This window comes from Citrus clementina, unplaced genomic scaffold (genome assembly GCF_000493195.1).
Source record: "Citrus clementina cultivar Clemenules unplaced genomic scaffold, Citrus_clementina_v1.0 scaffold_9, whole genome shotgun sequence".
Taxonomy (NCBI): domain Eukaryota; kingdom Viridiplantae; phylum Streptophyta; class Magnoliopsida; order Sapindales; family Rutaceae; genus Citrus; species Citrus x clementina.
Genome location: NW_006261964.1, coordinates 28,381,713 through 28,409,668, shown reverse-complemented (window position 1 = coordinate 28,409,668; position 27,956 = coordinate 28,381,713). Strand labels below are relative to the sequence as shown.

At 36.2% G+C, this 27,956-nt stretch overlaps 3 protein-coding genes across 6 annotated transcripts; all 3 read right to left on the bottom strand.

Annotated features, from left to right (window-relative positions):
- Window positions 1-7: 7 nt before the first annotated feature.
- On the bottom strand, window positions 8-3,202 carry LOC18032733. Its single transcript, XM_006421749.2, has 3 exons — window positions 2,471-3,202; window positions 1,045-2,253; window positions 8-903 (listed from the first exon to the last, which is right to left on the bottom strand). Exons 1-3 carry the CDS (start codon window positions 2,804-2,806, stop codon window positions 157-159), a joined length of 2,292 nt encoding a protein of 763 aa, XP_006421812.1. The 5' UTR covers window positions 2,807-3,202; the 3' UTR covers window positions 8-156.
- A 6,440-nt stretch (window positions 3,203-9,642) lies between these two features.
- LOC18033051 lies at window positions 9,643-13,353 on the bottom strand. 2 transcript variants are annotated; one of them, XM_024178833.1, is made up of 7 exons: window positions 13,061-13,353; window positions 12,927-12,958; window positions 11,613-11,710; window positions 11,416-11,498; window positions 10,979-11,056; window positions 10,805-10,903; window positions 9,643-10,219 (listed from the first exon to the last, which is right to left on the bottom strand). In XM_024178833.1, the coding sequence occupies exons 1-7, from the start codon at window positions 13,142-13,144 to the stop codon at window positions 9,902-9,904; spliced, it is 792 nt and encodes a 263-aa protein (XP_024034601.1). In that variant the 5' UTR covers window positions 13,145-13,353; the 3' UTR covers window positions 9,643-9,901. The 2 variants fall into 2 exon arrangements, with proteins under 2 accessions (XP_024034601.1, XP_006421811.1); XM_006421748.2 differs by having other exon boundaries at window positions 9,643-10,185; window positions 13,061-13,351.
- A 470-nt stretch (window positions 13,354-13,823) lies between these two features.
- Window positions 13,824-17,387, bottom strand: LOC18033371 (probable fructokinase-7). Of its 3 annotated transcripts, none has more exons than XM_006421747.2 (7): window positions 17,095-17,387; window positions 16,313-16,533; window positions 15,477-15,689; window positions 15,173-15,370; window positions 14,882-15,022; window positions 14,425-14,541; window positions 13,824-14,161 (listed from the first exon to the last, which is right to left on the bottom strand). In XM_006421747.2, exons 1-7 carry the CDS (start codon window positions 17,120-17,122, stop codon window positions 14,024-14,026), a joined length of 1,056 nt encoding a protein of 351 aa, XP_006421810.1. In that variant the 5' UTR covers window positions 17,123-17,387; the 3' UTR covers window positions 13,824-14,023. The 3 variants fall into 3 exon arrangements, with proteins under 3 accessions (XP_006421810.1, XP_024046107.1, XP_024046117.1); XM_024190339.1 differs by lacking the exon at window positions 17,095-17,387 and adding an exon at window positions 17,001-17,046; XM_024190349.1 differs by lacking the exon at window positions 17,095-17,387 and adding an exon at window positions 16,925-16,978.
- Between the last annotated feature and the right edge of the window lie 10,569 nt (window positions 17,388-27,956).

The following is a 27,956-nucleotide window of genomic DNA, read 5'->3' as shown; positions in this document are numbered from 1 at the left end:
ATTTTAATTCTATGAGAAGAAAAAAACCAAAGCTAAATACACACACCCAGTTTTACAAGTCCCAATCAGCTGGGTCCACCTCAAAACCCCCCGACGACTAGCATCTGATCACGTGAATCTCCCATGTGACCCCTCTGCTTCCTGTCTCTCTGCTGCCTAGTTCCCGCCCCTTCCCTTGCACCCGCAATATGCCGCCGTTTCATCTCGCCTCCAATATCGGCCAACGGGAAACTCCACAGCAGCTTCGAGTATCAACGTGTCCAAAATGTCCCTCTCGAGCTCCGTCACCACCCCTTCGCCTTCTTCTTCAAATGCAATTCGTTTCTGCGACTTCATTGGCGGCAAATCTTTGTCAATTAAACCATCAATGTCCTCAAGAACCCGACAATCAGCGCGGGGGTAGCTTCTAATTTGCATACACAACGTGTCTATCAACTCTGACCCTTGCATGTGACCACGTCCAACAGTGACGCTTGGACTGACCCATGGCCTCATCTTAATATAAGGCATCAAAATATCCACCAAAATTTCATCAACCAGCCCAAACATCAATTTTCTATTGCAAAGATGACTCAATTGACCCGACATTATGATGGGGTGGTTCGTGTTTTCGAGGTGATGAAAAATTGAAGGGTCTAAAGGGTGAAAAGGGGAGAACCATTTGGTGAGTGTCACTGGGGTGTCTTTGTTTATGCCCGTACGGTTTAGTATTCCAGTAACATACTCATTTTCTTCTGCTTCTCCTACGGGGTAGCTGGTGTTGGTGCTATTGGTGGTGGTGGTGGCAACGTTAAGTCTTTCCTTGATGTTGCCTTGGACAGCGACGGACGTTTCTTGTTTGTATGTCTGGCACGTATTACTAGATAACTGTGAGCTATGTCTCGAGTTTTGTGCACTAAATACCTGCAATACGTCCGCAAAATAATAAGATAAATAAATGATCATGCAAATTAAAATATAATGCACAGCATAAAAAATGTAAACGAAAAATTTAATAACCATATAACGTTGCACTAGTTATAAAAATTAAAGTAAAAAAGTTACCTGTTTTTGAGGTAATTTGGTTGCCGGAGGAGAAGGGTCTTTCTTGACGGGGAGAAGAGTGGGGACTGTGATATTGAGAAGGCCATTTGACAATGGAGTTTGCTTGCAATTTTTGTCAGAGCAATGGGCTCTGTTGGCTGTTGAGGGACGGAGGAAGGACTCCTCTTGCCTGTTTCTGATGATGTCTGTGGTTTGCGGAGGCTTTTTAAGCCTTGAAGTACTGAACCTTTCACCGGCGGTGGCTTTCTTACATTTCTTGGCGGGTCTTTGCTCATTGATGATGTGTTGTTTTTCTTGCTCTTGCACAGGCCGCAGCTTGGGCTTTGATGATAAAACTTTGATGGGTTGTTGTGGCTGAATAACATTACTTGCTTGTGCCTCACACGAAAATTTTCGAGGCTGCTGATGAGGAGTAATGTTTTCTTTGGTGGTTGTGATTAATGTGGTTACTTTCTGTTTTGGTTCCAAGAATCTACTGAGCCTTGGGGAGCAAGGAGTACTACTTGAGTGCTTACCAGGGCTTGATCGGTCAACAACTTTGCTCAAAACCTTGGAATAACTTTTCTTGGCCTTCAGTTGACTAACGAGCTCCTCTATTTCTCTTGCTTGTTCAGCTCCTCTGCTGCTTCTCAAAGTGTTTGTTATGTCAAGACCAACTTTTCTGCTAACACTTTCTTTAACTTGGCTCACTATTTGCCTCGCATACTGGCTTGGGCTTCTGTACTCGTCGTCTTGCTTGAGTTCCTTCCTTCTCAAGTATGAGAAGCGTGAGAACTCAACCTCTTCTCCAGCATTACCATTTTCTTTGTTGATTTGAAGTGAAAGGCGGGGGTGATAATCAACGTCTGATCTTCGAGCCGAAGAGATTCTTGGGGTCTCCGGCAAAGAACGGGTGCCTACTGTTGTCATATCAACGTCCAAGGAGCGTCTGTGGCTAATTATAAGCTTGCCATGTTGGTGTTGTCTCGGTCGAAAATGGTGGTGGATATTTGACTTTGGGGTTTCATGGCATGATGATGATGAAGGATAAGAGGGGGATTGGCTTTCATTAACCGGAAGAAGATCAAGACCCATCAGCCTTGCTACCAAATTCGGAGTCTTGGCTCCCGGAGATGAGCTTATTTCTGAGGAGGATGAAGAAGAATCAACTTTTGATGATGATGATCTTGTTTTCCCCCCACCACCACTTGTTTTGATTTGAATGCCCCTCTACATTTTCAAAACCAAGATTAGTTAAGATTAATTACTAACATAGTATATTACATATCAATATCATTATTTTCATCATGATTACTCACTTTTCAAAATAAAGAATCTTGGAAACGCTAAAATAAAATAAAATAAAAATAAAAAATAGCTAGGCTAGGAAACCGAAAAGATTAATTAGTTAAATAAATATATCATATCATAAAATAAATAAACTTACTCGGATATTTGAAGTTTCTTCTTCTTCTTCTTTCAAGTTAGTTGAAGATGAAGAGAATGGAGGCTCCTCTAACTCCAAGCTATTCCTAGGAGCTTCTGCTCCTTTGAGGGTAGAGTGGTCTTCAGGAAGAAAAGAATCGTTGGTGGCCTTGAAAGAAGAAGCCTGGTGATGTTTTAAAGGAAACTGAAAATGGTGAAAATCAAAGAACTGAAAGACAGCACTCATGCAACCAGAAGTAGTAGCAGTAGTGTTACTGTTACTAATACAATCTTTTTCCCGTCCTCTTTTGGAGGTGGAGGATTTGCTGCTACCACCCCAATACCATTCTTTGCCCATGTTGTAAGCAGTTTTTTCTTGGAGACAAAGAAAGTGGAAATGACAGAAGAATTAAGGACTAGTGTAGTGTGTAGAAGAATCAATAATGTAGTAGAAAGAGTGAAGTTTGAGGAAGAAGAAAAGCTGAAAAGGCTTTATAGGACGCTGGTGTTGAAGCGAAAAAAGCGGATCCATGAAGTATGAATCAGCTTCATTTTGATTTTCAGGATTGAAGTACAAAAAGGGTGCTTGTGGGTTTGGTTAGTATGGTAATTATATTTAATACCTCACTCACTCCCAAGTTTTACCAGGGCCATGAGATGAGGCAGAGGCAGAGGCAGAGGCAGATGCAGAACCAACTCTCATCGGGAATTGGAAATTATTTAAAGAAGTTTAGAAATGGAAAAGGATGACGAAATGGCCACGCACTTCTCTTATAAGTAACAATAATATAATAACTATCTATTTCTCTTCGTGGGTGTATTGTGCTTGCTGTTCAGCCTCAGCTTACACAATGTGATTCGCACTGTACACACTCACCCTGGCGTTTGAAGTACGAGGTGTGTTTTATTGGGGATCTGTAATGTGATTATAGATGACGTTTTATCCTCTGTTTTAAACCATAATTTTATGAGAAGATTGAATCAAATTTGAATATGGTCGGCTTTTTAATTTTTTAAGCTCATTGTCCCCACTAACTTGGGTTGCACGGCTGGAGTGTGGTGGTTTTTGGTTTTGATGAGTTTAAGATTTAACCTTACTGATGGGCGCTATTGCCTAAAGTTTGACCAGAGTACTGAGGGGGATTGGGCTGCTTTCAAAGGATTGGATTATTATTATTATTATTTTGCTCTAGTTTAATTATGGGAACCATTTATCTTTTGTATGAATACTATTTTAACCGAATTTTGGTGGATCCAGTTAAAACAAATAAATTTGTTTAAAAGAGGATTGCTAAACTTAGGTGTGCTATCGCAAGATGGTGGAAGATAACTAGGAGTTGGGGTGTTTGAGAAGGGGGTGAAAATAAGATGAAAATGAAGATGAAATCACTAACCTTTGAGCTTTGTTAACCTGTAAAATTAAACAAATTGAGGTTAGAGTGGAGACAACGATGGCCTGCAACTACATTATGATGCTTAAGTAAGATTTTGAGTAATACAATGGTGGCTTCAAATTTCTAAGGGACCTTGAAGCTTTAATAATGATATTTTTACTCTTAGGTAGAAGAAGACAAGTTTATTTTGAATGAGGAAAAAGTATTATCATTTTGAGAAAATCTTCAGTTTTACTTGACGATTATCTTGGTTTATTTTGACAAGTAGCATATATTTATTAGCCGACCTTCTTTAGGTGAGGTTATTTTAATATTTTTACTTTTGTCTTTTAATTGTGACACCTATGAGCTTAAAAGGCAAGAAAACCTTCTACCTCTTTTTGCCCCCACGACTAGACACATGACAAGCTCTCAGTATTATGGTCCTATTACTTTTTAGGGGTAGCAAAAGGACAGCTGACGTGACTCTCTCTTGTTACTTTACTTAAAGAATCTTTATTCTTATTGGCCCCTTCTTTTTAGCAAAAAAAAAAAAGATATTTTATTCTTTCCCGTGATATTGTGCATTGTTCATGTGTTTGCTCTAACCACCAAATTTGAGTTATGATAATACCCATTAATTTTGGGTATATTTACCAAATCCATTCTTTTTCCTAAGGAGTTTATCTTCTATCTTTTGAGAACTTCATGACCATTCAGTCAAATGTATTGACTTTATTTTAATTGACTTTTTTTTACACATGTCATTAAGCTATTAGTCCAATCAACATCCAAATTTCCCCCCAAGCAAAAACTATTCAAACATATGAAAGTGCTTATATGGGGTGTTTGATTGCAAAATATTGGCATATTTTTATAGGAGGTGTAATTTTTTTTCGTTTCGTCTTGAAGACACTAACGTCGGACAAAATTCTTTCGAACTCTAGATTTGGGCACTAATTCATAAATGTTTCTCGTATTTTTGAAAACAACACGGAACATCCTTGCCATTACTCCGACAACATTGATGTTTAAGGTTATATTTAAAAATACAAGGATCGGACGCATATAACTCTAGGAACTACTAGGGATGGCAAAAATCCCCACGGGGACGGGTACCCTCGGGGATTTTCCCCATTCGGGGAGGGTACGGGGAAAATTTTATACCCAATTTTTTTTTCGGGGAGGGGACGGGGAAAATTTTTTACCCAACTTTTTATTCGGGGAGGGGACGGGGATGAGGTGGAATCCCCGTCCCCTACCCATTTCCCCATTTTAATTTTTAATTTTATTTTTATTTTTAAAATTATTAATAAATAAATAACAAAATTATAAATATTGTTAAAAATAATAAATATCAAAATAGTTGTATGTTGGGAAAGTGGTCACCCCTTACCGGGAATTAGTTGAAGAGTATTAATTGAAGTTTTCACCAATTGTTTATTGCTTTGATTATACTGGTAGTAGTTCTTCTACTAGATCTACAGGGGATTCTTATAAGAAAGCAACCAAATGGATGACAGGTTTTGATGATTATGTAAACAATGGAGATTGTGCATTTGTTGCAGATGAATTAGATTCATATTTGGATGAGAAAGTTATACCTCAGATGGAAGATTTTAATATTTTGAGTTGACGGAAGACAAATGCTAATAGGTATCCTACATTAGCTCGAATTGCTAGAGATATTTTGGCAATTCCAATTACAACAGTTGCTTCTGAATCAGCTTTTAACACTAGTGGTAGAGTTGTGAGCCCATACCATAACAAACTTCATCCAAGCACATTGGAGGCCTTAATGTGCTGTCAAAGTTGGTTACGAGCTTACAATAGCGGTATGAGTTTATTTTAATATGATTAATTTAAAATCGAAAATAAAAAAATGTATTAGACTATTAGTTATTCGGGGACCGGGACCCTCGGGGATCCCCTGTTATTATTCGGGGAGGGGATGGGGATTCTCTCAAGCAATTCTGACGGGGATGGGGAGGGGACGGGGACATATGCAAAATATCGGGGATGGGTATGGGGAGATTGGTCCCCTCCCCTCCCCTCCCCATTGCCATCCCTAGGAACTACATGAGAATATACCTAGGATTGATTGATTTAGAGAGAATTAGATGCAAAAGCACTGCCAAAGTCGCCTTTCAAATATCAAGCGGTATCATCTAATAAAACTAGGTGCTTAAAAAAAGAAAAGAATAAGGGGAAAAAAATCACATCCCCCTTAACAGTTTGAACAGAAGAAATTCAAAAAGATCTGCTTTGAAATGAGTCCTCCAGGTAATCAAGTAGTTGTGTTCCTATTTCAAAATCAAACGCTACTATTTTGGAGTTATTCAGGCGGTAGCAGTTGCATTTTTAGATTAGACCACTGTGCCTGATATTCTAGGCTGCCAACGCCAAAGCCCAGCGACAAAAACTCTCGCCAACATCCCTCTCCTCATGATTGAGAAATCGACTTATTCCCAAGCACAGTTCCCTGGCTAGAGATGAATTGAAAATATTCTCCATTCTCCAAGTATTTCCTTCAGCATAGGAAAACGTACGAAACCCAGAGAATTAAGTGATTGCAGAGACCAAACTTCATGATAGTCGCAATGTTTTCTTGGTACAGATGGAAGAAAAAAAAATGACATTCAAGTATTTTGGCCGAATGTTGAACCATTGTCCTCACTAAAGTGAGAACCATTAATGAGGGTAATGATTTGAGCCCTTCTTAGAGACTCATCTTATTCCTATATAATTAGATAAAGATGTAATTAATATCTTTCTAAATTTAGTGAGAGTAAAAATTTAAATTGTGCCACAATAGACTTGTGATTATAAATATCAGTAGAGATGTGAATGTAATATACATATTATTATTCCAAAAAAAAAAAAACTTCTGTAAGTTTGTTAAACCCCCAATTTTTCCGTTGGGAATTGCTGTGCGAGATAACAGTGGGATGCAGTCGTTCTCATAAAATACAAACAAGAAAATAAAGTCACCTTGACGTTAAGATGTCCTAATGATTCCGAATTTGAAGGACCCAAATGAGGGAGGGCCATGGCCATGACCTATGTGCACCATGTAATAGAAGGTTAGGTATACTGTGTGTGTCTAGGTTTCCCCGACGGAGGTATGTAAGCTTTTTTTTCGGGAGAAAACAGTAATACTGAAGGTGAAGGAGCCTCACCCTCCCTATCAACAGATAATCAAAATCCCACTAGATCAAAATTATCAAAATTGAGGCTTATCCGCATTCATCTTAGTGATACTTAGATTACTACTGGTCAGGGACCACAGCCATGGCCTCAAATGTTCCTATTCTCTTTCTTGATTGGCCAACTCGTCTTTTCTGAATGTCCTTTGAGGAGTTAGAGAGTTTCTGAGTTTAAAAAACCCAAGTGGTCCTAATTTTTTATGGGAATTAAGCATATCCTTTTGTAGTAGCATCTATATGGAAAGTCGCTTCCAACATTTCGTATAATAACATCAAAACATGTGTCGGGGGTCTCAATTCGGCAAATATTAACTTGTAGGTGTTCAAGAACAATACATTATCACTTCATTTAATCAAAACCACAAAACTAAGAAACAGACTTAAGTTACTGATGTGACACAGAAACTGAGGAGAAATCTGTGCGGAGTGTGGCAGTGTGGTAGCTTAGTGCCAAGGACTCTTCATCAACAGGGAGTAGCTGCCAATAATTATAATGGCAATGAATGGAAATTTTGATTTCACTGAAACTTGACCCACCAATTGTCTAAGTAATTCCAATACAATTCTTAAAGTCATGTCCTTCTCTTCTTCTAGGTCTTTAATGCATAATGATAAACACCTAAAACTTGTCCACAAATGTTTTCTGATTTGTCTGTAGGAAACTGAAGCTCACCCCACTAGCCAGCCCTCAAAAGACACAAGGAATGCGTAATTTGGGTATTACTACAGGGCTCTACAGACATAATTATCAAGAAACTAATGAGATATTAACATCCAATGGGTAACCTACAACCTTGGTAATCAAGAAACTACTAAGATGTTAATATCTAAACAAGCAACTCTAAAGGATTCAAGAATCTTAATGACTCAACTCGATTCCTACTCTATTTTCGGCAAGATAAAAAAATAAATCGCCAAATGTACCACAACTTCAATGAAGTACAAAATTAAATCTCCAAATGTATCACAAGTTCAATTATGTACTAAACTAAATCTCTAAATGTATCACAGCCTTAGCAGAACTTTTGGTTGGAGGCTATCTTTTATTCAGAATATTTGGCGGGTAGTTTTGAAATCTCACTAGGCTTTCAAATACTTGATATATAAATACTGTGAGGTAGGAAATTCAGCAACTCAACAACTATGTAGCAGACAATTGTTGGTTTCAATAACTCAATTACTAAATAAGTTAGGCTATAAATGGCAATCTGAGTAACCTGAAAACTATCTATTAGGTAGCTGAAGCCTGCAACCAATAGTTTCCAATTGTACAATGCTCATCTGCTAAGACCGCCAGGTAAACCAATTCAGTTCGTAGACCACTGGCAGCTAGCTATTAAATAATTCCAGTGTCTCACTTGATCTTCATTTCACCATCCCGTGCAAGTACATATCCTTTAGGTTTTACATTCAGTAACCTTCTAAAAGAAAAACTGGAAACACTCTTTCACTTAAGGTACGTAAAATTGTTGAAATTGTCCATATTGAGAAAAATCCAGCTTACCTAACAAGAAGATGAGGTTAGCTGTCTCTTTGTTTGGCATTTTCTTATTGCCACCTTGAAAAAGACTGATAAGAAAGCTAGGTTTCACAGTCAAGATCGTTGCTTTCATCATTTCAACATCTTAGGACATTTTCAGTTATGTGCCAAAACATGAACTTACAACTTTCAAATTTTGAATTTGAGACAGTAAATTGTTCCACATCTTAAACCTATGATTGAAAAAAAAAAGGAAAAAAGAAAAAGCTATGTGCATGGCAAGAAAGAATCATAAAACATGACAAAATATACAAAAGTGAATGTCAATCAAGTTTAGTGTAGTATAAAATATATAAGTTGTAATCGTCTAAAGAAGAAAAAGACAAACAATATTGCGGTACACTAGCTAACACCAACCAGTACAACCAACTTATGCCTTTGATGCCTTTGATTGTATTCTTTAATTCCAAATGATCTAATCCATTAAAACATCATTCCTCAAGGATATGATATGATTGCTTTAGGCTGTCTTTGGCATTAATATAAGCAATTTTATCATTAAGAACTATATGAAGGGAAAAAGAACTGTTTGGACATGGCACAGTCCATGTCACATCATAGAATTACAAGATTAGATAGACCATTAAATTTCAGAATCTAGGAACAGTCCTAAACTTCAGAATCTAGGAACAGTCACTCTAAACCCAAATGATACAAAAGAAAGCACAAGATATTTTTCCTTTCCCAATTTAGAATGATTCTGCTCACTTTGAAAAAAAAAATTGTTGTTTTTTTTTTAACCGAAAAAAAAAATCCCAGACGGGTCTTCTTTCATTGTTCAAGAAAGGCAGGGTTCAACTATTGCTAAAGTCTCATCAGCAGTAAAAATAATATACTGCACAAAGGTTTTGATAAAGATTTAATGAAAATGGGTGGCATTTCAGAAGTCAATTATTAAGAATGTTCCCCAATCCCACATCAAATTTTAAAGATAATAACTAAGAGCCATGCTTATGCCCTGTTTGTTATGATTTTTGAGAAGGGCATAATTTGTCTTAGAGATTCAGGTCACATATTCAACACAAAACAGTAAGGAACATGAAAAGGAAAAATGTATATTTGAACAATTGCTTGCTTGAAATACAGTATTTGAAACATTCAAAAGCTGACAAAAAAAAGAGTGCAAAGTCAAAAAGGTCAGATGGCCTTCCTTTTTCTTGATATCAACAGGCTTTAGCCGATTGAAAGAACACAAGAAAAAACATCAACTGATGAATATAGGGAATAGGATGGATGAAAGAATATACCAAATAAATGAGCAAAACTTCTGTCTAGTTGCACCATGGCTTCAACATAGAAACTAGACACTATGCTTCTAAGATCTACCATCCACATCAAAGCCAGCACCTGTCCAACCAGGTGCTCCAGTTCCTGTACCCTTGGGCACGGGCACAATGCCAACTCCCTTCCCTCGTCCCTGAAAGTGGGTTTTCTTCTTTCCTTTTACTTCTCCCTCGACAGTAGGATGTTGATTGTGCCCACTCATAACTGGAGCATTTCCACCGTCTCCTTGATTGGATGTAGCATTTTGAGCCACCCCAGCACCCGTTCCTGACAGTGGGAGGGCAGGAGTGTCTGAAACTAGACTGATCTGTGCAGGTCCCATCAGTTTGCCATCCTAAAGATAAATCCAGGTCCAAAATCTCAAACAACTTCCTAATAACATGCCAATGAAAAGTGAAGTTCTTTATTACCGGAAGAGCATGATATAAACAAGAAAATGGAAATTTGTTGCCAAATTAGAAAGTCACTAGACAAAGTGAGCATTTTGGTCCCACAACTAAATATTCCGGATGAGATTTGGGTCAATTTGAAGGAGGAATAGCACGAATGTTAATTACTAAAAAGGTTTCAAGTTTAAAATAAGTGAGAGTGAAGGGAACTACTTAATTAATATCTTCTTGCACTGTGTTAAGCTGTTAACAACAAAAAATCTCCTTGCACACAACATAAAGCAAATCACTAAACTATTGATGATTTTTTTTTTTGGGGGGGGGGGGGGGGGAGGGGGAGAGAACAGGATCAGAAAGCAAGTGTATTAATGGTGAAACAGTATAAATTATCAATGAATTAAAGAAAAAATTCAGAGTCCCAAAATCAGCATCAAATATCACTCTTTTTTTCATAAAAGGGCCATGCTCACTGACATAGCTTGGTGCAGAATGTTAGGTTGTACTTATTCACGCACAGAAGATAATGCAAAGAAGATAAATAAAATGAAATAAGAGATATCTTACATAAGGAGAAGGGGCAGATGCTCTACTTGGGTTCAAAGCTTCCAGTCGTCTTTTCAACTCCTCAAGTCTCGAAAACTGGGTGCTACTGCTTTCTTTAACCTATCATACATAATAACATTATAAGTAATTTCACAAAGTACAGACATTCTACATCAACATTTAGCGAATATATACCAGATTATTTAGATCTTCACATAGCTTCTGCTTCATTGCTTCTTCATCCTTCACAGCCTGTGATGCTGCTTCCCAAACCTGAAGTGAAAATGAAAAAATACATAAAATCATAACACCAAGTAGTAAATCCCCTTCTCAGGTCAAACAGCTTTATATTGGAATTAAGGTATATTTAGTTCAGTGAAATGATTCTCAATCGAGAAGGAATCTGGCTATATGGATCCAAAAGAAATATGGAATCGTGTAATACAAACTCATGCATTGCAACCTCGTATCTAGCGAAAATAAGCCAAAATTAGGTCCAAATGACGGAGCACAACAATAATTTGTGGAGTTCAAACAAATATCATTCCCAGTCAATATGCAAGGACATACCCAAAAGGTGAAACTATATTTTTGGCAATAACATAAGCTGAGTTTTAATCGGGGGGACAAACCTTCCGTGCTTGTTCTTCCTTCTGCTTGGCAACACGAATTCTCTCAGTTGACATTTCTATTTTCTTTCTCAAGTGTTCGAGTGCTTAAGTAAAATGCCATACATCACAGCAATGGCAGAGTATCTCAGCCATAAAAACTAATGACAAAAAATTCCATAGCGCTGGAACTTTAAAAAGTAATGATGATCATTACCAACCTGCTTTTTTTGGCCCAGCAGTGAGTTTCATCTCCATCGTAAGGTTTGCCAGCTCTCTTTCAACATCACGTATTTTAGAATAATTTTCTTCAATGTATCTGAAAGCAAGTGCCAGAGAGGATCATGCAAGACATTCCACGAATCACCAGTGAAAAGAAAGATACAGAAAAATGAGGGGCATGAATCTAGCAAAACAAATAATTGCCAGCTTTCTTTCAACATCATGTGTTTTAAAATAATTATCTTCAAGGTATCTGAAAACATGTGCCAGAGAAGATCATGCAAGACATTCCACAAATCAACAGTAAAAAGAAAGATACAGAAAAATGAGGGTGATGAATCAGCATAAATTCAGCAAAATGAATATAAGACACAGTCGGGAAACAGAGGCAAGAGCTATCCAACATAATAGTAATTGAACCTTGGAACGAAAATGATTTAGATAACTCTTAAGAAATGAACTTCTTAACAGCCTGTAGTTTTTAACAACCAGAACTAACTCAATCAAAAAAGAAACTGAATTCCTATCAAATTGCATAAATGAAAGCAATTTATATAACAAGAAAACCACTGACCACTCAAAACATGTAATCACAACAAAATCCTTCCTGCCGTCATTGCCATCATGTCAGCAGACTATAAGTCTATAACCACGATCGATTATTTTCAAGATTTCTGCACCAACTCTGTTACCACAACTTCTATGCCCACAACACCTTGCCAAAATCAATGTCAACATCACCATAACCTTCAATATACTTTATCTCTTGGGTTACCTCCATCAAGTCCAGTGTGCTTGTACAATATCCCGACTCTATCAACGACCAACCATATCACCACTACCAACAACAGCTGATAAAATCATCAACTTACAACCAACTCCAAAACCTTCCAACCGATACCACCTTTTCTCACAAATAAATAATAATTACCAACGAATGCAAAAGCAGAAAAACAGCTGTATAAATAGGATGCATTTGAGAATTCCTATAAACCATAAAAATATTTTTCAACTCCTTCGATCATGTGACATCTAATCGAAAAATAAAAATCTTCAGCACCGACAAAATATCCAAACAAAGGACTAAACATCATCTCCATTTCTCTAGATCCAACTATCTTCAATTACTAAGAAGACTTTGATAAAGCATATATATTCAATTGTAAGAATCTTCAAACATTACAACACTCACTGTAACTAAACCAAGAGCTGGGAGCTGTGGCAAATTAAGTACATTGCTGTCTAGCGTGATATAGAATCAAAACAAATTGCAGTGGGAAAAAGATATTAATTAAACGAAAATGTGAACGTACTTTCTCAACTGAAGCTGCTCTTCTTCAATTTTCTGATACAGAGAGCACAAAAATCTCAGCCACATTAACAATTGATTAAAAAATAATAGAAATTATAAATCATAAATCCACACGTAAACAGATAAGAGAGAGACCCTCTCGGTGTAGGCGATAACAGGGGCTTCTCGCGAGAGACCATCAGGTCCGATCTCCGGTTGAAGCGAAGGATCCGAAGCCATTTTCTTTTTTTCCTTTTTTTTTTTTTTGATAATTTACAATCTGAACTAAAAATTTAAATCTCTGATGAAACTATAAACACAAGTCAATTGTTTTTCAGTCGCAATTTCAAGTTATTACGGCGATGTTTTACTGCGTTTTGGTTTCGGATTGAAAGCAAATACGCGCTCTAATCGTTCATTAAAAATGAAAATGGCAAGTGACACGACATGTCGGATTGTGAAGGCCGGTATTTCGGGTCAACTCGTCAAAGACGAGTTGTCACTTTCTTTTCATAATGACTTTTTTGCCCTCTTGACAGTTAACCGGACGCACATGCCAAGCACGTGAAAGAAAGCGAAATTGACGCACCCGCCACTCGGATCTCTCAATAGTTATCCTCGACCTCGAACTTTACTTTATTAAAAAAAAAAAAAAATTTACTAGACTTATTGTAAAATTATAAATTTAGAAGTTAAGATTTTTCGATTCATAGCATTATTGATTTTCTGATCCTATGAATTTTAGAATCTAAAAACATAATAATTATTAATTAAAATTCATTTTTTCCTCTTCATAGTAACCAATCATGGTCTTCAGTGATTCCATTCACTGCGACACACCAACTGAAAACCAACCTTGCTGGAAAAACATTTGAAACCAAAAAGATGTAAAAATGTTCTTAAACAAATCCATGTCTCATTTTTCCTTTTCAGAATAAATTGGTTCACTAATTTTATTGATCATAATTCTAGCATCTAGAACACTACTATTCAATGCAAATAGGCTATGCAACTTTCTTAAACTGAAGGGGAAAAAAGAGCAAAGTGCTCCAAACAGAGCTCAAAATACAACTTGATACAGAAGAAAAATACGAAACATTAAATTTCTGCTTGATGCATTTACAACGCTGCAACAGTGTGTAAGAGTTTGAGCGCAGCTTCTTTTGTAGGCAGTGCAGGAATTGCACCTCTCTCTGTAACCGTGAGGGCACCACAGGCATTTGCAAAAAGTAAAGCTTCTCTTAACCGATTCTCATCCTGCCAAAGAATAATTATAGAAGAAAAAACCGTAAGCTCTTTTGGGTTATGCAAATTCTGATATGGTACACTAGCACGTCTCATAATCCATTGGGAGTTTGGTGTTCCTATAAGTTATCTGCACCAATGGCAAAAGTGTGTGTCTATAAAATAAAAGTACTGGAATCGGAATATGTGAGCAAAAATGGTTTCTTCTATTACTTCTCAAATTAAACAGTACATATTATGCAGAAGTTTGTAATTGATCAATGTCAAACAGGTACCTTGATCAGGTTTTGATCAGCAGCTAAGCAATTAAGTATTCCACTGACAAATGAATCACCGGCACCAGTGGTGTCAACAGCTTTCGTTTTAACACCAGGAACCCTGCCTTTGAATTCCTGCAAAAAGTTTTCATTTGCTTATTACTGATGAATTATTTACTTCGACCATTTGAATTAGATAGTTCAGCTTTCTGAAAACTTCTCAAACTCTGCTTTCTTTGGATTTCTAAATGATACTATATTCAATTGAGACCATTCACTTTGCAGTTTGCATAAGCTACTAACAACAAAAATCCATCATCAGTAGTTCATTACTGAAGAAAAACAGCCTAGATATGATAATTGAAAAAGGATTTAAGGAATTGAGTTTCCAGTGCAATGCTTTTAGGAAAAAGAAAAAAAAAATGTTTCCGCTAGCAAATCCTAACACCAAGTAAAACAAAAATCTTTTTCTCACCTTAGTGTAATATCTACAACCTTTTGAACCTTCAGTGACAATCAAAAGCTTGAGATTAGGATGAAACAGCTTCTCTAACACCACGTTATCATCATTATGATCATCACCTCCAGTTAAGAATGTAATTTCATCATCGCTTACCTACAAATTCATAAGTTAACCACAAAAGAATCTGATGATATATAGTAAATTCGTTTATAGTGCCTATTGAAACATAAAGAAGCCACTACTGTATCTGTACCAATGCGGAAGCATCTTTTGGATGCATGAATATCTTGTTTCAAATTTTACCTTTATTATATCTGCTTGATCCCATATACTCATTATGCCCTCGCGAGCAGCCTCTTCTGATGGCCATAGTGGCAATCTCAAATTAGGATCATAGGAGAGGATGCTACCAGACTCTTTGGCCAAGTTCATGGCAGCAAGTTGAGTTGACCTGCATGGTTCTGCAATTAAACTAATTGAACCATAGTGGAAGATGCTGCCCTGTAATAAAGTATAATTTGGAAATGAATGATTTTCAAACATACAAAATATCACCTTAGGAATATACGGTTAATGTTCATTTAAAACAAGAAAGAGAGAAAAGGACCTGCTTAATGAGGTTTTTGTCAAGTTCCGATTCACATAGAAGCATGTCAGCACTTGGATGACGAAAAAACAAAAATTCACGCTCACCATCAGCTCTGAGTGTAACAAACGCCAAGGCAGTCCTTGCAGTGGAATCATAACGAACACCGGATGTATCGACATTGTTCTCTTTTAAAATGTTAGCCAACATGTAACCAAATTCATCGTCTCCTAGCTGTAACACAGATGACAAATATTTTCTAACTGTCATTATAACTGAGTAGAAGCCAGATGCTGCCCCCAAAATTGTTCACAACACATAAAACAGAGGATTTGATTTTATGCAGTGGAAGCAGGGTGCTCGAACTAACAAAGTGCCTTATTGCGTGGATGTTGCATATTTCGTTTAGTTAAATCTAAGATAATTGAAGTCATAAAAATGGTGAATAATGCAATAGGGTGCCAAGAAGATATATAGAATCCATATTTTGCAAACAAACATACATCTAAATCAATTGTGGAGCGACCAAGTCAAATGCATACCACAAACAGAAGATGAATTACAGTTCCAGATTCTAAGGAAATTCCTGGTAATCACCATTGTCAAAATGTTCAATTCATACAACAAACACTACCATATTCCATTTCCATAGTCAACAAACAATTAGTACTTGATGCTTTTAATGCGGGTACGGAGAGATGGGGGTTTATTGAACTAGTAAAAAGCGAGATTGGAAGTTCTGATAAAATGTCTAACATATGAAGGTCGTGTAAAGGGTAAGACCAAACAAAGAACCGAACAGAGCCTTAGAATTATCCAAGTGAGTGCCACGCAACAAGACAAAACTGTTCACACACCTTACCGACGAAAGCTGATGACCCTCCTAACCTCGATATGCCAACAGCCACATTGGCAGGAGCACCACCAGGAGCCTTCTTGAAAGCAGGTGCTTCAGCAAGTGAAACCCCTCCAACAGTTGGAACAAAATCGATCAACATTTCCCCAAAGCAAACAACTAGCCGATCATAAGCTCCAGACCCTCCATCCATACTAGCAGAAAGATCTTTAGAACCAGCACCTATAGACATAAAGTTGCTTGATATCAATACCCATTGTCAATCAGACAGTTTCAGTAATGCTACTTAAATTGGTTAGAATAACAAAACAGTGACATCTAACATAGCATTCCAAGACCAATCTTATAGCACGAAAGCATACATGCAATCCGCTTCAGTTAAGATCTAACGCGGGTTCAATCATGTCATACAAGAACATTCCCAGATCAAGATGATATTTCTCCTACAAAAATCAACTAAAACGACTATTTTGAGAAACTAGGCACAAATAGCTTCACCCCAGAAACCCTTCTGATACAGTTATACAAATAACAACAGCTAAAAATATAAACATCTACTATCATGTAAGAATAGTAACAGCAATCCAAAGATTCACAAGAAAGATTCACATACGAAAGAACAAAACTTGGATCATGCAACAAGAGATCTATCAAATCATCAGTAAAAACTGATTCAACAACGCACATACAATACGAAGAAAGAAACAATCTTGAGGACATATTTGATATTTCAATGAAGAACAGAAAGGTTGAACGTGTAAAATAGAAGTATAAAAGAGGAACCTGAAGTGGGATTATGATTGTCAGCCATTTGAGCAAATGAATATGTAGTTGTGATGAAAGCAAAACTAAAATATACCAAGAAAATTAAATGAAACGTGAAGTTAGAAGGAAGAATGGGTTGACGTGGGGTTGATAGAAAGAAGCATAGAAGTAAGAGAGAGTTTGTTGAATTGTAGTCTTTAATGAATCTTTGACCATGTGAATACTAAGGTGATCAATGACCGGTGATCAAATTTCTGTGATCCGGCGGCACACAGAAATTTGACAATAAAAACCAGCTGTTGCTGGTTCCTTGTAACCGTATGTTCTTTAATTTTTGGTTTTTTTGGATAAATTATCTTTATTCAATTAACCAAAAAAATTTAATAATAATAATAATAATAATAATAATAATAATAATATTATTATTATTATTATTATTATTGAGATAAAAAATTAAAAAATTAATGTTAATTATTAATTATTATATATACACAATAAATAAATATTACATATACAAGTTTATAAATGTGTAAATAAATTTTATTAAATATTATATTCAATTCAGTCATTTATAATTTTACAATAATTTAGATTTAACAAAATAGATGATATGATTGCTTTTATAACTTATAGCACTTCTGAAAATAAATTTTACCAAATGTAGCTAATTATTTCTATTGCACAGTTGACGGTAGTTATTTTAAAAGTTAAAACATTGGTAAACTCACCCTAAGTATCTATAGAGGTTTTGGAACGGTCTCTAAGATTCTAGAATATCTTAAAAAGTATAAATATAAATAGATAGTTTATAAATATCCTAATATAATTCAGGAATAATCTAGTTAAATTTTATAAATAATTATTTGAGTCAAGCATTCTACAAATAGTTTTCTACTCTTCTCTATAGATCGTAGTTCTCCTTATTGGAAAGCACTATAAATATGTTAAGGCCCATTTGGTATTGAGATATTGCAACCTTTAAGTTACAGTTATTGTAAAATTATAATTATAAAATAAAAGTTAATAGTATGTAATAAGTGTAAATTTTAAAAAATAATTTTGATAAAATAAATAAAGATATAAAAGATCTTTCATTAGACAAATGTAAAACCAAATCAATTTAGTTTCTAAGTTATAATAGTTAATGTTTGCCAAATACTTTGATACTGTATCTTTTAAGCTATAACTGTTCAAACCTCAATTTCAAATAAAGCTTTAATCAAGAATAAACTATGAATATATTAATTGAGAATAGATCTACTTTTGAATATTCAATCCCTACTTCTAATATACCGGACTCAAACTAAAATTGTGGTTCATAGCATTGTTAGAAGCAATTTACAACTAAGTTAGCTAAATTCGACCTCTCGCAAAATGAAGAATTGAACAAAGTGTATGTGTGTGTGTATATATATATATATATATATTAATCCTCACTTTGTTAAAGTGAGAATGTCACTAAAATATGAAAAATATACATTTAAATACATTAAAAACAAAATAATTTTTGTATGTTATTATATTAAAATTTATGCTTTTTTTTATTGTTAGTGGCATCCTCAATTTATTAAAATGAGAATGCTCTCACTAAAGAATGATTATATATATATAGACGACTGGAAAAAAAAAAAATCCATTGGAGATTTTGACATATATGAGCAAAAGTTAAACCAACTAAAGGCTTCATAATTAATATAAGGGTCAAATCAATTGATGAAAATCAATCTTATTAAGCTAATTATTTAACAAAATGTATGGTAACATCATTACTTTTCCTGTATAAATGATCACCAAAATAGCATTTAGATCACAATGATTATAAATATCATAAGAACTTTAGCCTAAGCCCATATTTGGTTGGAAGAAATGGTAGGAGAGGAAAGGAATTGAAAGGAAAGAATGGGAGAGAAAATGAGTGAAAAAGAAGGTCAATTTCATTTTCATTGTTTGGATGGACAAGTAATTCATTTTTCTTTCTTTATTTTTTCCCTTCTCCTCCTTTCCCCTCCTCTCCTCTCCTTATATTTTTTTCGAACCAAACATGGTAACTACGGTGCCATGACAAAGACTGTCACAAAAGAAGATTCCTACCAAACTAGAAATACGGTTAGAGTCTACACAACTAAATTTATGATAAGTCGTGAGGTGCCGGTCCTTGTATGTTACGTTTATTAAAAAGATCTTAGAAGGATTCTTTTACTTTAAAATTTTATACCATGTTTAGTTCGAAAAAAATATAAGGAGAGGAAAGGAGGAGAGGGGAAAAAAATAAAAGAAGAAAAATGAATTCCTTGTCCATCCAAACAATAAAAATAAAATTGCCATTCTTTTTCACTCATTTTCTCTCCCCTTCTTTCTTTTCAATTCCTTTCCTCTCTTATTATTTCTTACAACCAAACATGGGCTTAGGGCATATTTGGTTGCGCTATTAAAACACCTCACTACATTAAATTTATACAAGCTCATGTTTAATATATAAAAAACCACAACAACATTGTATTAATGGCCCAAGCTAATGCAGTAGTTGTCGCATTAGCTAAACCCAACTCACAGTCAGGTTTAAATTAATGTAGCAATTGCTGCTTGCTTTTTTTTTTTTCTTTTGCTTTTGACTTTTGCTTTTACTTTTTGGCTTTTGCTTTTGGTTTACAACAACAACAACAACCTATATTTACTCTGTTATAAAAAATACTATAATATTTTAAGAGCGTATCAATCGTCCACCTTAAATTGACAAAAGCTATATGCCGACCACCAAACCGTTAGCTGATGTTTGAAAGTTAACGGAACTATAGCGAATTGACGATTTTACCCTTGAAACTTAAATTAAAGTAAAAGAAAATTATTACTTGTTTATCCTTAAATTCTCTTATTATCACTTGTATACCCTTAAATTATCATTTGTATCATATAAAAGACCAAATTACCCCTCTGACGTCATCCTATTTAAACGGCAAGTAACGGTTTGGTGGGCAGCAGATACATTTTGTCTACTTATGGTGGATGATTGATACACCCTCAAAGTGTTGTAGCGTTTTTTATAACGAAGTAAACTAAGGGTATACGAATGATAATTTTCCTATTATTATATTATAATTTTTATTTTTACATTATAATTTATTAATAAATTTATAATTTATTATAACTAATAATAAATATTTAAGTATGAATAAATTTAAATAATATTAATTTAAAATTAATAATAATATAAAATATTAATACAATTTAAATATATTAATGTAATATAAAATATTAATAAAATATAATATTTAATTTAAATTAATCACAAAAAAATTAATACAATACAATATAGCATCAAACATTGTACAATATTATTATAATATAATACTAATATAATATAACATAATACAATATATTAATATTAAAATAATACAATACAACATAATATAATCAGCGCTAATATTCTCACAACACTTAAGCACAAAACGGAGCACAAAATCTGATTTTTAGGAGAATAATTGCCACCCAAGCACTCAACAAACTCTCTCACGCGTCTCGTTTTGTTCTCCCTCGCCACGTAGCAACAGCGCCGACTCCATTCTTTCTCACCACGCAGCAAGTCTGCGCTTTGTTTTTCCTCACGCGGCAAATCTCGGTTCTCTCTCTCGCGTTTCAAGCACCTTGCTCCCTCACTCTCCCTCTCTCTCCTTCCCCCCTCCCAAATAAATCTACAGCCGGCGTTGTTTGCCCATCCCGTCTCCGCAGTTCGTTGATGTCTCGTCTCCGACAGCTGCCGTAATCGAATTGTTAGGGTAATTGACTTCAATTCATTGCATTAATTTCAAACTTGGTTGTCCAGGGTTTTGAATTTGTTAATAGTTCTTGGCTTCTAACGCCGATAAAAACTGGATTAAGATTGCTCCAGTCTTAAGATTTAATTTTGGTTCTGTGTTGTTCTTCCTCTTCAGGAGCCGAATCTGCTGAAAGTATTGACATATTTCAACTTGCTAGTTTGCCCATTGAAATGATTTTGGAGGTAAGAATGCAAATCAATTCATGGGGGAGTCTACTGAAAAGGCCTGCAAATTATTAGAAAAGCAAGAGCAAAGAGTTTGGGATTCAGAGATGAAATAAGGAGCAATTATTCTGAGATGGATTATGTCAGAGAGGAATTAGAATTTGCTGGTAGAATATTTGCCCAAAATCCTGTTTGGCCTGTAATTGGTTAGACAAAAATCAAGTTCCATTTGTTCATTTGTGGTGGTTGAACATTTGTTAATATGTATTATATTTAACTTGTATGTTTAACTAATGTATTAGCTTCTCTTATTTGTAATAATATTAACTTCTCTTATTTGCAATAATAATGTCAGTTGGGTTTAATGTATCAGCTTCTTTTATTTGCAATGCTCAACAAGGTATTTATAAACCCAAAAAGAAATAAAAGGAATCCTAGAACAAGTACAAGCTCAACACACATTGAGTAACACATTAAATTAATTGAAGTTAATTACAAATCCAGCGAACTTAAATCTGAGTTGCCATTTTTCTAGCAACAACTGTTAGAAAAAATTTAAGTAAACCCACATAGTTTAGTAAGCAAGTTAACTTCATTCAAAGCACAACAAAAGGGGGGAAAATGTTCAAATGCATCATGTCAAACACATGCATTCTTCATTCTTAAAACACATTGGCTCATCACCCTCTAACTTGTCCTCCTCAATTTTCTCCAACTCTTCAACTTCAATCATTTTTGCCATGTTCTTTGTTTCTACAAAATGAAAATATTTCTTATCAACTAACTGGAAACAACAAAAGATTGCTAAAGTAAACCACATACAAGCTAAATATGCTATAAATGAAAAATTGATTCACTTTAAATGTTCGGGGGCTGTAATTTAAGTGATAATTATAGAATAAGCTCAATGTTCACTTTAAATTATATAAAAAAATGATTCACTTTCAGTAATATTTATAACATAAGCTTAATGTCGGTGGGCTGTAAGTTTTTTCTTTTAAATCTATTGAAACAATGGGCAATATAATTTATTAACAGAGCATAAAGATCTGAGTAATATAAAGCAACTCTTTCTTTGAAACAAATAAACATGGAGGCTGCAATTACAGGATAAACTTTCCTCAACATCACGAAGGTTGCAATTACAGGACAATGAGCTTCAGCTCCTGTAGAATCCCAGGTGCTATAAACTGATAAAACAACCCAAGACTCTGCCCCAAGACCTCAAGCCAAAAGAACAAGATGCAGCAAGATGCTTAACTGAAAAGTCACGACTAAGATGATACTCTGGAACTAGATGATTAAACTAATATGACTAAAGAATCAACAGAAGTAACGTAATCGAAAGAACAAAAGAATCTTAACGTGGTTCAGCTAGATTTCTCTAACTTACATCCACGGGAGGGAAATAACGCAGCTTTATTGATTTCCTTGAGATGAATTACAGAGTAATGCTTGGATCATCCAAGAAGGGTCACAATTAGCTTTATATAAACAGCTTCCTTCTCTCTCTTCAGCTCTCTCCGCTCTCCAACCAATTGCTTCCACCTCAGCTGTTCCATAACAGCTTCAGTTAACGAACCCAGAAAATCTCCAGCACCTCACGTGAGTTCCTCGTGCTTCTAACGACAAATAACGAACTTTGCAAGCTGAGCTCAAGCACGTGACATATGCGTGCATCACTTAAATCTAAACGACAACTCCATGCGTCGTTCAGAAGTGTAATTCTTGTACACATCAAAACGCAGGATCCTGTGCCGTTTGAGTTTAAGTGTTTCCAGCTTCTAAACGCAAAGTCTTCTGCCGTTTTGGTTTTCTGGATTTGCTTTCACAAACAACAATTCTCCACCTTGAAACAAATCATCCTTGGTTTCTCCCTCCATTTCCAGAATGAATTACCAGCAGCCAAGACCAGCTATGTCCAAGCAAACTTTGAACTTAGCTGTAGTGACTACTTTTGTTAACATGTCAGCAGGATTTCTGTCTGTATGTATCTTCACCATTCTGACCACACCCATGGAAACTACATTTCTAATGAAATGCAGCTTGATGTCGATGTGCTTTGTTTTCTCATGATGAGCTGGGTTTTTACTCAAGTAAATGGCACTTGAGCTATCACAGAATACATCAACTGTCTTCTGACTCACTCCAAGCTCAGCTATCAAGCCTTTCATCCATAAGGCTTCCTTTACTGCTTCAGCAGCTGCTGTATACTCAGCTTCTATTGTTGACAAAGCAACAACATGCTGGAGACTTGCCTTCTAGTTAATCAAACAACCATCCAGCATGTACAAATAACCTGTGAGAGATCTTCTTCTGTCTAAGTCTCTTGCAAAGTCAGAATCAACAAATCCAAAGATCCCCTCAGACTTGATTCCTGACTTTCCATAAACCAACCCATAGCTTAAGGTTCCACTTAGATATCTTAGCACCCATTTTACAGCTCTCCAATGCTCTTTTCCAGGGGACACCATATATCTGCTAACTACACTTAGAGCATAGGAGATATCAGGCCTAGTTAGAACCATAGCATACATCATGCAGCCAACTGCATTAGCATAGGGAATCTTAGCCATCTCTAACTTTTCTTCTTCTGTCTTTGGACACTGCAGGCTGGAGAGCTTAAAATGTGTTGCTATTGGAGTCATCACAGGTTTACATGAGGTCATCCCAAAGGTTTCCAATACCCTCCTCAGATATTTCTCTTGAGAAAGGAACATAATGCCTTTGCTTCTATCCCTCTTGATCTCCATGCCTAGTATCTTCTTTGCTGACCCCAAATCTTTCATCTCAAATTCAGAGTTCAGCAAATTCTTCAAAGCTTCAATTTCTTCTCTTGACTTACAAGCTACCAACATATCATCTACATATAGTAACAGGTATATGTAGAGATTTGTACTTGTTACCTTGTAATATACACAACAATCAAAACTGCATCTTAGGTATCCATGTGACAGCATGAACTCATCAAACTTGAGATACCATTGCCTTGGAGATTGCTTGAGCCCATACAATGATCTTTTCAGCAAGCAGACATGATTTGGTTTATCAGAATCCACATAACCCTCAGGTTGAGTCATAAGGATTTCTTCATGTAGTCTTCCATGCAAAAATGCAGTCTTGACATCAAGTTGATCAAGCTCTAAGTCATGAACTGCAGTTATTGCTAACAATACCCTTATGGAGGCATGTCTGACCACATGGGAGAATACCTCCTTAAAGTCAACTCATTCTCTTTGAGTGTACCCCTTAGCCACCAGCCTAGCTTTGTACCTGCTAGGTTCATTAGCTGTAAGGCCTTCTTTGACTCTGAAAATCCACTTGCAACCCACTGTCCTTCTATTACCAGCCTTCTCAACCAATATCTAAGTGTGATTTTTCTTCAGGGAGGCTATCTCTTCATTCATAGCTTCCTGCCATTTTGATTTGTTTGAGCTTTGAATTGCTTCAGCATAACTCTTGGGCTCATCTACTTCAATATCATGTGAAGCAGCCAGTGCATATGCTATCAGATCAGCATACCCATATCTCTGTGGTGGTCTGATTTGTCTCTTTTCTCTATCTTTTGTCAGCTGATAACCCTGTACTTGAGTCTGCATCTGAGATTTTAGTTGAGGGCCACTGTATTCATCACGATCTTCACTGTCTTTATCTGAACTGTCACCCATCTCAGATTTCTTTGAATCAGGATGCTCCACCTCAAATTGGATGTCATATTGCACTTGAGGTTTCTGAGTTTTCAACCCAGCATCCTTTCTGACTTCCAACACAACCTTCTCATTAAATGCCACATCTCTGCTTATTATACACCTTGGAGGTTCTAGATCAGTGCACCATAGTTTGTATCCTTTAACTCCATCAGGATAGCCTAGGAACTGACCTTTAAGAGCCCTGGGTGCTAACTTTCCTTGATTGATATGTGCATAATCAGGGCATCCAAACACTTTAAGATTGACATAGCTTGCTGGTTTTCCATGCCACATTTCAAATGGAGTCTTGAAATTTAGAGCAGCAAAAGGACTCAAATTCACCAGGTAGCTTGCTGTTAATAAGGTTTCTGCCCAGAGGCCCTTTGGTAGCTTTGCTTGCACTAGCATGCACCTCACCTTATCCATCAGGGTCCTGTTCATCTTTTCTGCCAATCCATTCTGCTGAGGTGTTAACCTCACTGTTTTGTGCCTTGATATCCCCTCATTTGCACAGTAGCTGTTAAATTGCTGATTGCAGAACTCAAGTCCATTATCTGTTCTTAATTTTTTAACCTTCTTTCCTGTCTGATTCTCAACTAAGGTTTTCCATTCTTTAAACTTGTTAAAGACTTGATCTTTGTGCTTCAGTACATAAACCCAAACCCTTCTTGAGTAATCATCAATTATTGACAAAAAATAGCTGTTTCCACCTAATGAGCTTGTCTGTGCAGGTCCTCAGAGATCAGAGTGTATGTAGTCTAGGATGCCAATAGATTTGCTGGTTGAGTGTTTGAAGCTGTGTCTTGTGGACTTCCCAAATACACAATCTTCACAAAAATCTAACTCTTCTATTTTATCCTTCCCTAGAACCCCTTGTTTCTCAAGTTCTTTTAACCCTTTAACACTCATATGCCCCAATCTTAGGTGCCACAGCCTGGTGCCTTCCCCACCAGTGCCAAAAATTACATCTGTTGTTCCTGTAATTGCCTCACCATCTAGGACATATACTCCATTTCTTTTTTATCCTCTCATCACTATCTTAGAGCCCTTCATGATAAACAATCTACCAGATTCAAGCTTAACACTAAACCCATTCTGATCTATCAAACCTAGTGAGATTAAGTTTCTCTTTAGATCAGGAACATATCTGATCTCTCTAAGTTCCCAAATTGTCCAATCATGAAGCCTAAGACTCACATTTCCCATGCCTATGACTTTACATACAGCATTGTTACCCATCATTACTTTTCCCCCATCTAAATCATGGTAATTAGAGAAGTAAGTTTTAAATGGGCACATATGAAATGTGCAACCAGAATCTAGTATCCATTTACCTCTCTAGAGATCCTCTGTAGCCACATATACACCAGCAGATTCATAGCCTTCTTCCTCCACAGTAGCTGCATCACCATTTCTTTCTTTAATTTTGTTCTTTAGTTCTTGACAGTCTCTCTTGAAGTGGCCTTCTTTGTTACAATGAAAGCACTTTTTGTTTTGTGATTTGGACTTGTCTTGCTTTTGTTTCTTCTTCTTTCCATCATTTTTGTTAAACTTACCCTTAACTGATAACCCTTCAGCGTGCATCATATTCCCAGATTTTTCTTGTAGCCCTCTAGTATTCAAGGCAGCCTTAACCTCATCTAATGATAAGGTTGATCTTCCATACATAAGGGCATCCACAAGATTTGAATAAGACTGTGGTAGAGAGCTCACCAGAAGTAATGCCTTCCCTTCATCATCCAGCCCCTCATCAATGGTTTCAAGTGTGTCACACACTTGATTGAATTCATCAATATGATCATCCAGAGAGGACCCTTCAGCCATCTTCAGTGTGAACATCCTTCTTTTGATATATAGTCGATTAGCTAAAGATTTAGTCATATAAATCTTTTCTAATTTGGCCCATAGGTCTGCAACAGTCTTCTCCTTGGCAACCTCCCTTATCACTGAATCACCAAGGCTCAATATGATGATGCTTCTGGCCTTCTTGTCTATCTCGGCTGCCATTTCAGGTGTCTTGGAGGATGATTCTTCTTTCCCTTCCTTCTTGGTGACAGGTTCAAGTGCATCTCCTAATCCCTGTGTTATCAGCAAGGCCTCCATCTTCACCTTCCACATGTTGAAATCATTCTTGCCAGTAAACTTCTCAAGATCGATCTTGGTTGAAACCATACTTGTCTTTGGTTGTAGATCCAGCTCTGATACCAATTGTAGAATCCCAGGTGCTATAGACTGATAAAACAACCCAAGACTCTACCCCAAGACCTCAAGCCAAAAGAACAAGATGCAGCAAGATGCTTAACTGAAAAGTCACGACTAAGATGATACTCTGGAACTAGATGATTAAACTAATATGACTAAAAAATCAACAGAAGTAACGTAATCGAAAGAACAAAAGAATCTTAACGTGGTTCAGCTAGATTTCTCTAACTTACATCCACGGAAGGGAAATAACGCAGCTTTATTGATTTCCTTGAGATGAATTACAGAGTAATGCTTGGATCATCCAAGAAGGGTCACAATTAGCTTTATATAAACAGCTTCCTTCTCTCTCTTCAGCTCTCTCCGCTCTCCAACCAATTGCTTCCACCTCAGCTGTTCCATAACAGCTTCAGTTAACAAAACGCAAAGTCTTCTGCCGTTTTGGTTTTCTGGATTTGCTTTCACAAACAACAGCTCCCTAACAGTCAACTCATAAGCAGCACGTAAATGAGTTACCTTAACAAGACGATTACAGCAGCTGTCGGAGACGAGACTATTGTTGCGTGAGGAGAGCTGAGACTTGCTGGCTGCTGCGTGGTGAGAGAGATCGGAGCCGACACTGCGCGATGAGGAAACTTGGCAAAATTCGAGCAACGTTGAGCTATTGAACAGAGTGAGACGCGTGAGAGAGCATGCGCGTGTGTGGCAATTTTTCTCCCAAATTTCAGATTTTATACTGGGCAGTGTTGTGCTTAAATGTTGTGAGAATATCATTTTCCTAATATAATATAGTATGTCAAACGCACTCTTAACTCACTCAATATCTTGGGATTGAATTTTAATTGAGAAAATATTTTGGACTTCGATGAAAACATAACACACGGATGTTGTTCCGATTTGTATTTTTCATATTGATTTTGATCCATATTTGTAAGAAAATTAAGAATCGGACATTCTTATTTTTTTTTAATGTAAACATGCTGATAAGCCGTAAAGTTTAATAGAGTTTT